Source organism: Babylonia areolata, chromosome 21 (assembly GCF_041734735.1).
Source record: "Babylonia areolata isolate BAREFJ2019XMU chromosome 21, ASM4173473v1, whole genome shotgun sequence".
Taxonomy (NCBI): domain Eukaryota; kingdom Metazoa; phylum Mollusca; class Gastropoda; order Neogastropoda; family Buccinidae; genus Babylonia; species Babylonia areolata.
Genome location: NC_134896.1, coordinates 33,937,659 through 33,950,158, shown reverse-complemented (window position 1 = coordinate 33,950,158; position 12,500 = coordinate 33,937,659). Strand labels below are relative to the sequence as shown.

The 12,500-nt window shown below is 40.0% G+C and overlaps 1 protein-coding gene across 1 annotated transcript in view; it reads left to right on the top strand.

Moving 5' to 3' along the window:
* Window positions 1–12,500, top strand: part of LOC143296084 (uncharacterized) — a 93,095-nt gene that overhangs the window by 31,872 nt on the left and 48,723 nt on the right. Inside the window, exons 2-3 of the mRNA XM_076607841.1 lie at window positions 6,686–6,763; window positions 7,591–7,632. Coding sequence (XP_076463956.1) covers window positions 6,686–6,763; window positions 7,591–7,632 — 120 coding nt within the window. The remainder of the gene's footprint in view (window positions 1–6,685; window positions 6,764–7,590; window positions 7,633–12,500) is intronic.

Below are 12,500 nucleotides of genomic sequence, written 5' to 3'. Positions count from 1 at the left end.
TCGTGTGTATGCCTGTCTGTCTGTATGTTGGTCGGTCGGTCGGTCCGTCCGTCCGTCGGTCCTTGTGTGTGTGTGTGTGTGTGTGTGTGTGTGTGTGTGTGTGTGTGTGTGTGCGCGCGCGTGCGTGCGTGTGTGTGTGTGTGTGTGTGTGTGTGTGTAGATGTGTAGATGTGTAATGTGTAGATGTATATGTGTGTATGCGTGCGCGCGTGTGTATGTGTGTATGTGTGCGAGAGTGCACGCGCGCGAGTGTGTGTATGTGTGTGTGTGAATGTGAGTGTGTGTGTGCACGCGCGCACAGGCACGTGCACAAGTATGTGTTTTGACAGTGTGCTAATGCTGATCTGAACACACATATTGATTCACCTGATATATCTCCATTAGCGTTACGAGAGCCTGACTCACAACACTTCTGGCTTGCTTGTGCATAAATGATGACCAGCGTGCATTATCAGAAGGGGATTAGCGAATAGTCAATACCACCAGCACGCTATAATCATACTCATGTACACACACACACACACACACACACACACACACACACACACACACACACACACACACACACACACACACACACACACACACATATATATATATATATATATATACAGAGAGAGAGAGAGAGAGAGAGAGACAGACAGACAGACAGACAGACAGACAGGGAGAGAGAGAGAGAGAGGGGGGAGTGAGAGAGAGGGGGGATGGAGACTGAGACAGAGACAGAGACTGAGAGACAGAGTGAGATGTAGAGTAAGACTGCAGCTTATTATGAAAAGTGTAACAAAACAGAATTAAAGAACAGGAGGTGCACGACTTTGGCAAACATTGGAAGTACTATACTATACTATACTATACTACGATATTATACGATATGATATGATATGATATAATATCTTTTCCTAATGGCGCGAAAGGATACGTTTATTTTATATTCTCAGAGATCGAATTACCACGACATGGTGTTAAATAATGATAATGATAAATGCTCTTTGGCCAACATTGGAAGTACTATACTATACCATACTGTAATGTAATGCAATGTAATATGATATAGCCTGTCTCCACTCTGGGAGGGACGCTCTCTCAGTCTGGCTCCGCGACTAAGCCATTATTGTCGTTAGTTGGGGGCTTAATAGGTGGTGTCCTAAGTACGTTAAATCAGAGCAGGCATCACTGAACACCACCGAAGTAACTCAGCAGCAGTGCAGGGTCTCCTCTGGTGTGTGGCCTCCTGGCGACCTAACAACGATGGTTCCCTGCGGACTGCCGACGCTGGAACTGTGACAGACGAACCCGGGTGTGGCCGTGTATGGGGGAATCTAAATGAGCGGCGTGAAGTGTAATGCCACTGAAACGGTGCAGATGATGGGGCAGGAAAAAAAAGAAAATAAAAGAAGATATAGCCTACTATACTATAATATACTATAGCATACTACATTATAATATAGTATAATATGATATAATATATATTTTTCTAATAGCGCGAAAGAATACGTTTTTATCTTATATTCTCAGAGATCGAATTACCACCACTGCGTGGTGTTAAATAATGATAATGAACCCATCCCCGCCTCCCCGCCCCCTCACGCCCCCACACCCCCAATAAAAAACAACATCAACAACAAAAAAACTCACGATCTGTCTTGACCCAGACCACAACAGGGGCGGCGAGGGGGAGGGGAGAGGGGTGGGCGTACAGGGGGATGGGGAATGGGGAAGTTGGGGGGATGGGGGGGGGTGTGTGTGGGGGGGGAGATCGTCACTGTTACGTTTCGTCTGGGAGCCAAATTATGTCGTAATTGCGTGCGTGTGTGTGTGTGTGGTGGGAGAAGAAAAGAAAAGAAAAGAAAAGAAGGTTTGCGACATCACACAGGAAACCGAACGACTGACTGACTATCAAGGAAGATCAACTACTTCAGGGCCAGCCACGGAACGAAGTCTTCCACCTTGGTCGGAGGTGCCACAAGTTTTTTTTTTTTTTTTGGTTTTGTTTGTTTGACTGTTTGCAGACACGCAGAGAACTTTCCATCCAACTTTTTTTTTTGTTGTTTTGCGGTAAAGTCCAATTTTACCATCCTAAAAAAAAAACATGGAAAAGTAACCAAATAGGTGCAATATTTTAGGACGCTGAAATTGGACATTACCTTTTTTTGTTTTATTTTGTTTTGTTGGATCTTGACTGGCAAAGTGATGCTAGGAGGCGGAACGAACCCCTTTAAAGACCACAGTCCCACAGTATACATTATTATTATTATTTTTTTTTTTTTACGGAGTCTTAAAAGTCTAAAGACCGAGACGAAGCGTAATGAGAATGAGCATAATCAATGATGGTGGTGGTTCTGAAGAGACAAGTGACAAGAGATCAAATCAAATCAAAAGTTGCTGAAAGCCAAGGCGATCCGCTAAAAAAAAAAAGGGGGGAAGAGCCTTTCAGGCGGCTAAGAGACGACGAGATGGAGTGAACGAAAGCATTAAATAACAGGAAAGAAGACAGAACTGAAAAAAAAAACCCACAAAAAACCTCCACAAAAAAACAAACAACTACAAAAAAACACACCAAAAAACAAAATAAAACAAACAAAATAACCCCAAACACACACACACACACACACACACACACACACACACACACACACACACACACACACACACACACACACACACACAGAAGCGCAATAGTCAAAACTAAAAGGATAAAAACGAAACAAAACTTAAAAAAATGGCAACACTATTGTCTGGGTTCTGATGTGGAAATCTTTGAGGCTGTGTATTTTTCCACACACACACACACACGCTTATACAGAAGTGTGTGTGTTTGGGGGTTATTTTGTTTGTTTTATATTATTTTTTGTTTTTTCGTTGTTGTTTGTTTTTTTGTGTGTGGTCTTTTTCAGTTCTGTCTTCTTTCCTCTTATTTCCTATTATATATATATATATATATATATATATATATATATATATATATATATAAGTGTGTGTGTGTGTGTGTGTGTGCGTGTGTGTGTGACGCAGCACGCGAAAAATCGGCTAAAGTCGCATCCAGCGATTCTTGGCTGTACACAAAAACAAGTGATTAGGGTCAAAATCATCAAGATCGGGATTTGTATAAATATCGCATCTTCGAAGTCTTATCTTTACTGTCGGTAAGTATCTTTGCACAAAACACCCTGGAACTGTAGTATTTTCAATGTTTTTCAGGTGCATGCCTGTCAAAACCATGTAGAAAAATACTCTTTGCCCTATTTCAGTTGCATGTCGAAAGCAACGAAAACGGGGAAATTCCGCTCTGCGAAGTAATAAATGGAAATGAGTAGTGAACAGGCATTAATCACCCCACCCCCCCACCCCCACCCCGTCCTCCTGAATCAAGATAGCGTATGAATGTAGTCAGCTTTCAACGGTTTTACTGGCTACCCTCTGTAGCTGCGGCTTTAGCCGGGTCCTATCGATTCATCTAATTTTGCCAAGTTTCCGACTCTAACTTAGAAAAAAAAGAAAAGAAAAAAAAAGGAAAGTTCAGGCTTTCTGTGGAATATTTTAATTGATGTTGTTTCATTCTGTGGTGTGTGTGACTCACAAAATTTCATCGAAGGATCTAAGCTCTATGTGTTCATAAAATCGACGCAACATGAAGTGAACAAATAGCCTATGGCGTCTTCGAAAACATCATCTGCTAAGCGGCTTGCAGCATTCTCAAGGAATCCCAAGAGTTAGGTTGTCAAGTGAAAGCATGACCTGTTGCACACATGAACTGTGAATCTATCTGAACATCTTTAGGCAATAGACATCTTGAAACTTTCCTCGTTTGGCTACAAATAGCTATGAAATTAGGCCACCCTTCACGCACCAGCCGCGTTACTGTAACTGCAGATCTAAATGTCTTTCCTTCTAGCATCACTTTTGATTTTCAGACAGTCAGTGTGTTGTTGTGTTATGTATATTACTCGTTTCAGACACTTTGCTTAATAGATTAAGCACTTAACGTGTAATCTGGTCACAGTATAACCAGATGACCTGGACCGACAAACCCGTACCTTAAAATGTTTTTAAGACAAATATAAAATTTGTAGCCAGAGACAACTGAATGAAAATATGTGTTGCACGCATTTACTGTGATGCTATGTGAACATTTTGAGGCACATAGACCTTCCAGCAATTTCTTCAAATGGCTAGATTTAGTCTTGAAATTAGGTCACTACACGCACTGACTACATTACGGTGACTATTGTTCTAAACAGTGTGTTTGTTTATCGCACTACTTGTGACCATTCACACAAATACTTTGCTGCACTAGATCTGTATTAGCTATATTCATAAACAGATTACCTGGAATCTAACTGATTTGTGTTGTTTAGAGCCTCTCAGCCGCACATCAGGAGATTAATCAAATATATATTGAGGTCACAGCAAAATGCCTTGACCAGCAAATCCATGATTAGGCGTGGGGGATTTCTAATGCCTGAGCAACAACATGTTTTATAAGTTCGTGGTAACTGCTATTAAGACTACCGAAACAGATATGATGTGAGAATTACAGTAAGACCGTTCACCCCGCTTCAAATCATATTCGCTATGATACTAAAAAGCACAAAAAATGAATGTTTAACTCACAGTCCTCAGAAGTTTGATATATTGTAAATCTGCTTTTACCCATCAGCCAAGGTCTTCTTCTTCCAGATAGTGCTCAAGTAACTGATTTTGACTGTAAACGACTGATACAACAACATACTTACATGATCAGATATATGTGTGGCTGGCACAACCTCATAACAAAAGTTACAAAATGACCAGTCCATTCCAATCACAGCACCTGACCGGTTGTTGCATGCTTGCATCTACCATTAGGACACCAGGCCACTTCACAGAAATTGTAAAGGAGATCTGTAGCAGAAACTTATGGCTCTGAATAAGTGTTAAGGTTGGATAAGTGGGTGTTCATTTATTGACTCACTTGTGTAAACAAAGTGAGTCTATGTTTTAACCCGGTGTTCGGTTGTCTGTGTGTGTGTGTCTGTGTGTCCGTGGTAAACTTTAACATTGACATTTTCTCTGCAAATACTTTGTCAGTTGACACCAAATTAGGCATAAAAATAGGAAAAATTCAGTTCTTTCCAGTCATCTTGTATAAAACAATATTGCACCTCTGGGATGGGCACAAAAAAAAGAAAAAAAAAGAAGCCTAATTATATGCAAACTGCTTTTACTGTTATATTTATATTTTTTGTTTTCTCTAAACTTGGCACTCTGATTTGATATTCTGACCCAACAACAAGAGCAGTCATTATTATCATTTTTTGTTCAAACAGGAACTTCTTTTGTTAAGCATGGAAGTTTTATTTATTTTGCAAACGTTTAGGTGCAGGCAGTAAAAAAAAGGAACTTACTCTGTAATTAATGCTAGGGGACTTAATTCGAATCTGGTTAGGACTTTTTTTTTCTTTTTTCTTTTTTTTTTTAACGCAAAGCTTTATAATAACAAATGCAGAACACATTTTAACGATTAGATTTTTTTTTAAAGTGTATCACAAGTGAGTCTTGAAGGCCTTGCCTCTCTTGTTCATCACTATCATGAGACATCAAAGGACAAATGAAAAGGAGAGGTGATGAGAGTGTGGGGGTTAGGGGTGGGGGACGGTTTCTTGAGATGAAAATCCCACTTGCATGTCGTCGGATGTGTGGTTACAAGAGTCACAAAGTACGCAATGTGTGCGTGCGTGCGTGTGTGTGTGTGTGTGTGTGTGTGTGTGTGTGTGTGTGTGTTTTCCAGAAGTGACTGTTCTGAGTGGGTTTTTTTGTTGCTGTTTTTTTTTTTCTCCAGAAGTGACTGTTCTGAGTGGGTTTTTTTGTTTTTTTTCCCAGAAGTGACTGTTCTGGGTGTTTTTTTTTTTTGTTTTTTTTTCCCCAGAAGTGACTGTTCTGTGTGTTTCCCAGAAGTGACTGTTCTGAGTGTTTTTTTTGTTTGTTTTTTTTGGGTTTTTTTTTTACAGAAGTGACTGTTCTGAGTGTTTTTTGTTTGTTTTTGTTTCCAGAAGTGACTGTTCTGAGTGTTTCCCAGAAGTGACTGTTCTGAGTGTTTCCCAGACTGTTCTGACTGTTTCCCAGAAGTGACTGTTCTGAGTGTTTCCCAGAAGTGACTGTTCTGAGTGTTTCCCAGAAGTGACTGTTCTGAGTGTTTCCCAGAAGTGACTGTTCTGAGTGTTTCCCAGAAGTGACTGTTCTGAGTGTTTTCCAGAAGTGACTGTTCTGAGTGTTTTCCAGAAGTGACTGTTCTGATAGTGACTGTTCTGAGTGTTTCCCAGAAGTGACTGTTCTGAGTGTTTTCCAGAAGTGACTGTTCTGAGTGTTTTCCAGAAGTGACTGTATACAGCCCTCTAAAGTAGCTCCCTTGAGATTGAGTGGACTGTAAGTAAGATGGTGCATTGTATTGTATTGGATTGTATCGTATTGCATTGCTTTGTATTGTATTTTATTGTATTGCATTGCATTGCTTTGCATTGCATTGTATTGTATTGTATTGTTAGATTATGCTGCTGGTCAGGCACCCTCTTAGAACATGAAGTGTAGCGTATGTGGAGTTGTCCGAAAGCTGTGATGCAAGCCTCCCCCCTTTTTGTTGTTGTTGTTGTTGTTGAGAAACTGAAAGTGAAACTGTGTGTATATGTGTGTGTGTATGTGTGTGCAGATTGCGCAGTGTCAGCGGCTGTGCAGGTCCAACCTGACCAGAACGTGGATCATGAACTGCCAGGAACAGGAAACGGAGGTGATTGTTTTGCTTCTTTTGCGAAGAGTGGTTGTGAAGCTGCAGAATAGCGTTCGCGTGCGCGTGTGCGTGGTTTATTATTTTATTATTTTATTTATTATTATTATTATTATTTGTGTGTGTGTGTGTGTGTGTGTGTGTGTGTGTGTGTGTGTGTGTGTGTGTGTGTGTGTGTGTGTGTGACGCACTTGTAGGCAGAAAAAAAAAGAAAGAAAGAAGGAAAATTGAGTGGCACTCTCACTGTAGCCAGCCCGAATTTCACACGGTGAAATCTATTGTGACAAACCGGAATACAATACAGTAAAATGCCAAATAATACGATACAACACAGTACAATACAGAAAAGGCCATACAATGCCATACAGTACAATACAATACAGCAAAACACAGTACAATGCCATTCAATACAATAGAGTACAATACCATACAATGCAATACAATGCCATACAATACAGTGCAGTACAATACAGTGCAATACAACACAATGCAATGCAATACAATACAAAATACAACACAATGCAATGCAATACAACACAATGCAATACAACACAATGCAATGCAATGCAACACAATACAACGCAATGCAATGCAATACAACGCAATGCAATGCAATGCAATGCAGTACAATGCAATACAACACAATAAAATGCGGTTCAATGCAGTACAACACAATGCAATCAATGCAATGCAATACAATACAATGCAATACAACGCAAACCAACGCAATACAATACAGTGCAACACAATACAATACAATACGATACAATACAATACGATCAGACAAATCAGATGATTGTGACAACGCATTTTCCGATTCCCTTCCTCAGGTGTACCAGGCCTATTACGACCCAGGAGATTCATACTTGACGGTGAGTTATCGAATGCCTTGTTAACGTCAGCAGATTCACTTTGTGTTTGTATGCATATTTACATGCATATGCATATATATATATATATACATTATTGTATGTGCGTGGTATGTATGCACAAACTGTGTTCCGTTCATGCAAGTGAAAATAAATTCGCAGCGCCTCGTATACAACCCCATACCGTATACATACATAATAATATATACATACAGACAAACATACATACATACTTCATTTTCCTTTGCAGAGTGTTTTGTCGCATACTTCTGCTTTTTTATTTAAAAAAAATCAATTTCCTTTGCTTCTTACTACAGTTTTTATTTTCATGTTATCATTCAACCAACCAACCAACCAACCAACCAACTAACCAACCAACTAACTAGCTAACCAACTAACTAACCAACCAACCAACCAACGCACTCATTCACTCACTCACTCACTTGCTCACTTTTAAAAAGTCACCGCAGAATTCGGTCATCGAATTGCAAAAACGAAATGATTTATACGCTTTGCACGTGTGTGCCCAACATAACTTTATTCAAAACTGGAATTTTATTACAGTCAACATTGGAGGTTAATAAAAAAAAAAAAAAAAAGAAAAAAAAGAAGAAAAAAAAGAAGGAAAAAAAAAAGGAAAAAAGAAAAAGAAGGTAACAGCCATATTCGCAAATCATCAGGGTTAGACAAACAAAAGAGAAACGATACTCCCCCCCCCCCCCCCCCCCCCCCAAAAAAAAGAAAAAAGAAAAAAAAAGAAAGATGAAAACCGACAGTAAAGATCTGACAGAAGAAAGATACGAAGGAGCACACACACACACACACACAGACACAGACACACACACACACACACACACACACACACACACACACACAGACACACACACACACACACACACACACACACACAGACACACACACACAGACACACACACACACACACACACACACACAGAGACACAGACACACACACACACACACACAGACACACAGACACAGACACACACACACACACACACACACACACAGACACAGACACAGACACACACACACACACACACACACACACACACAGACACACACACACACACACACACACACACACACACACACACACACACACAGAGACACAGACACACACACACACACAGACACACACACACACACACAGACACACAGACACACACACACACACACACACACACAGACACAGACACACACACACACACACACACACACACACACAGACACACACACACACACACACACACACAGACACAGACACACACACACACACACACACACACACACACACACTAGATGAGGAGAAAAAAAAAAACCCGACGTGCATTGAAGTGTTACCTTGTGCATGAAGCAACCAACATATTCTCTTAACAAAGATGATGTACATCACCCCTTTTTTCCATGCTTGGCGTGGATCTTTTTTTTTTTCGGGGAGAAAAGTATGGTTTGGTTTTAATTTTCTCCAGTTTCAAGTATTTCTTTATAGTACTGCCAGGCTGTAAGGAATTCAACAGAATCCTAGTTTACAAAAGCAGTATATTTTTTTCTGTTTCACGTCTGTTTTTCAGTAATGAACTAGAAACATCGAACTGAGGTATTATTCTCTCATTTAACACTTATGAATATGTAATTTTGCAAGGAGCGGCATTTAATCAGACCTAAAATGGGTATCATTTCCTACAATTACAGTTGTCTTATTCAGGAAACATAGGACTGCAATGTAGCAAACATTTTCATGTATCCATTCATTTTGCCTTAGTGAAATGTTATTTATATTAAGTTTGTCATTAAAAATGCAATGGTTGTGCTGACGTGTCCGCTGGGTTTGTGGCATTCACTTTGTCAAAGAAGATTTTATATGTTTGAAATGTCTTTTTTCAAAAGAGTTAACAGTTTGTTTTAGGTTTGAATGTGTTAATGACAAAATCGATTTCCATTTATGTTTTGTAGTTTGTTTTAAAGCGTGCGCAAAGCATTTTTAATCTGTAAAAACCTGTTCCTCCTTCACGTATTCGTTTTCGTATTACCTGTCTACTAACCGGGTCTTGTTTCAGATTCCACACACAAATTTTAAGCAAAGTACATTACAAACTTGCATAATTCACCTGGTGGGTTTGGCAAAAGTGCCCATGAATATTTTGAAATTTTGATAGGACTGGATATTTTCAGAACTGCAATCATATCTCGTGGTGTTAGAATTCCTTTCATCCAAACTCAGTACAGTTGTTCAATTTCCAGAAACTTTTCAGTCTACTTTATTATCATTTTCGCAGTCAGTATAATCAGCGGTAAGCCGAATTCTGGAGATTATGTTTCACTTTAAGGTATGGTGCATTTTTAATTGTTGATTGTCTCTCTCTTCCTAACCAGATCGCTGATGTTTTCTCACAATTCATATTAATTCCTGATATGTCGCCAAAACTGTCTAAGACCCTGTTTCTCCAAAATAAAGTTGACCTCCATTTTGCAAAGACTGTGTATCATCAGCAAAGCGCACCATTTTTCGTTCATCTTGGTTCACTGAGACACTCTTGATGTTTTTCATTTTGCAATTACAGTGGCTTTGATGTTTTTATACAAACGTTTCAATCCAGTTGGAGGTACAATACCCAAATCCCCAAAAGTTCCAATTGCATTCAACATGAAACCCCAGTTGATTGTATCGAAAGCCTTTCCAAAATTGATACATAATAATAACCCTGGCAATATTTGTTCTGATTTTTTTTATTTATTAATATTTTGCTTTTCTTTTATTGTTTTTGCCTTCGCTGGTCCACACACACACACACACACACACACAGAGAGAGAGAGAGAGAGAGAGAGAGAGAGAGAGAGAGAGAGAAAAGATTCTTCTTCTTCTTCTTCGTTCGTGAGCTGCAACTCCCACGTTCACTCGTGTGGGCTTTTACGTGTATGACCGTTTTACACCGCCATGTAGGCAGTCATACTCCGTTTTCGGGGGTGAGGAGGGGTGGTGGTGGTGAGGGTGGTGTATGCTGGGTATGTTCTTGTTTCCATAACCCACCGAGCACTGACATGGATTACGAGATCTTTAACGTGCGTGTTTGATCTGCTTTCGTATACACACGAAGGCGGTTCAGGCACAAGTAGGTCTGCACATATGTTGACCTGAGAGATTGGAAAAATCTCCACCATTTTTCCACACGGCGCCGTTACCGAGATTCGAACCCGGGACCCTCCGATTGAAAAGTCCAATGCTGTAACCACTCGGCTATTGCGCCCGTCAAAAAAGATTCAGTTTACTGAACCCGTCATTCTATTTCGGGTGGCTTGAAGCGTATGATAATCAAAACTCCAAGACCAGACTCAGAATTTTGAATCACTTTATCATCTTCATATATGGAGAAAATTTGGGTTCATAATATTGCAAAGAAACATTTAGTTCCTCTGATGACTTCTTTTGGAAGAAGAAGAAGAAGAAAAAGAAGGAGGAGGAGGAGGAGAAGGAGAAGAAGAAGAAGGAGGAGGAGAAGAAGAAGAAGAAGAAGAAGAAGAAGAAGAAGAAGAAGGAGGAGGAGGAGGAGGAGGAGGAGGAGGAGGAGGAGGAGGAGGAGAAGAAGAAGAAGAAGAAGAAGAAGGAGGAGGAGGAGGAGAAGGAGGAGGAGGAGGAGGAGGAGAAGTGACAGGGAGTTTGATGATATGTGATATGTTTTTCAGACGCAGAGTGGAAAGGGTTTTTTTTTTTTTTTTTTAATTTTGAAATCTATAGGCCTGCACCAGAGCAATTTAGACTGAAGGCATTTTCTTTCTGTGGTTTTTATGTATTCGCTTGTTTTCCTCTCTTTCTTCTTCCTTTCTTGTTTTGTTCATTTCCTTTTGTGTTATTAGTTCTTTTCTTTCTATCCTCCTAACCTCCCCCTCGCCCCCCTTTTTTTTCTTCTTCCTTTGAATGTCTTTCATCCATGCCTCTTTCCCTTTTTTCTTTCATGTGTTTTCTTTATTTGTTCCCTTTAAAAAAAGAAAGAAAAAAGGAATCATTATTACTGTTTTTTCCGTTCTTTCTTATCTATCTCTATGCTTCTTTCTTCTTTCATTGATTTTTTTTTGTGTGTGTTTTGTATTGCCTCTTCTAGTCCCGCCCCCTTCTGTTTTTCTCTCTCTCTCCAAAAACGTAGAACCAAAAATTTGTATTTGTATTTGTATTTCTTTTTATCACAACAGATTTCTCTGTGTGAACTTCGGGCTGCTCTCCCCCAGGGAGAGCGCGTCGCTACACTACAGCGCCACCCATTTTTTTTGTATTTTTTCCTGCGTGCAGTTTGATTTGTTTTTCCTATCGAAGTGGATTTTTCTACAGAATTTTGCCAGGAACAACCCTTTTGTTGCCGTGGGTTCTTTTACGTGCGCTAAGTGCATGCTGCTCACGGGACCTCGGTTTATCGTCTCATCCGAATGACTAGCGTCCAGACCACCACTCAAGGTCTAGTGGAGGGGGAGAAAATATCGGCGGTTGAGCCGTGATTCGAACCAGGGCGCTCAGATTCTCTTTCAAAATGAAAGACCGTAAAAAACAAACAAACAAAATAAACGCAAAAACAACAATAGCAACAACAAACAACAAAAACAGCAACAACGCACACACACACACACACACACACACACACACACACACACACACACACACACACACACACACACACACACACAACAACAACAACAACAACCACAAAAACAACCCACAGTAACAACAACAGTAACAACAACAGCAGCAGCAACGACAACGCAGCTTTGATATTGGTGGCTTAATACGACTTTTGTGGATATACTTTCTAATTCTACATCCGTATGTAATCATGCATCATTTTCATCTAAAACGGTTTCAGACA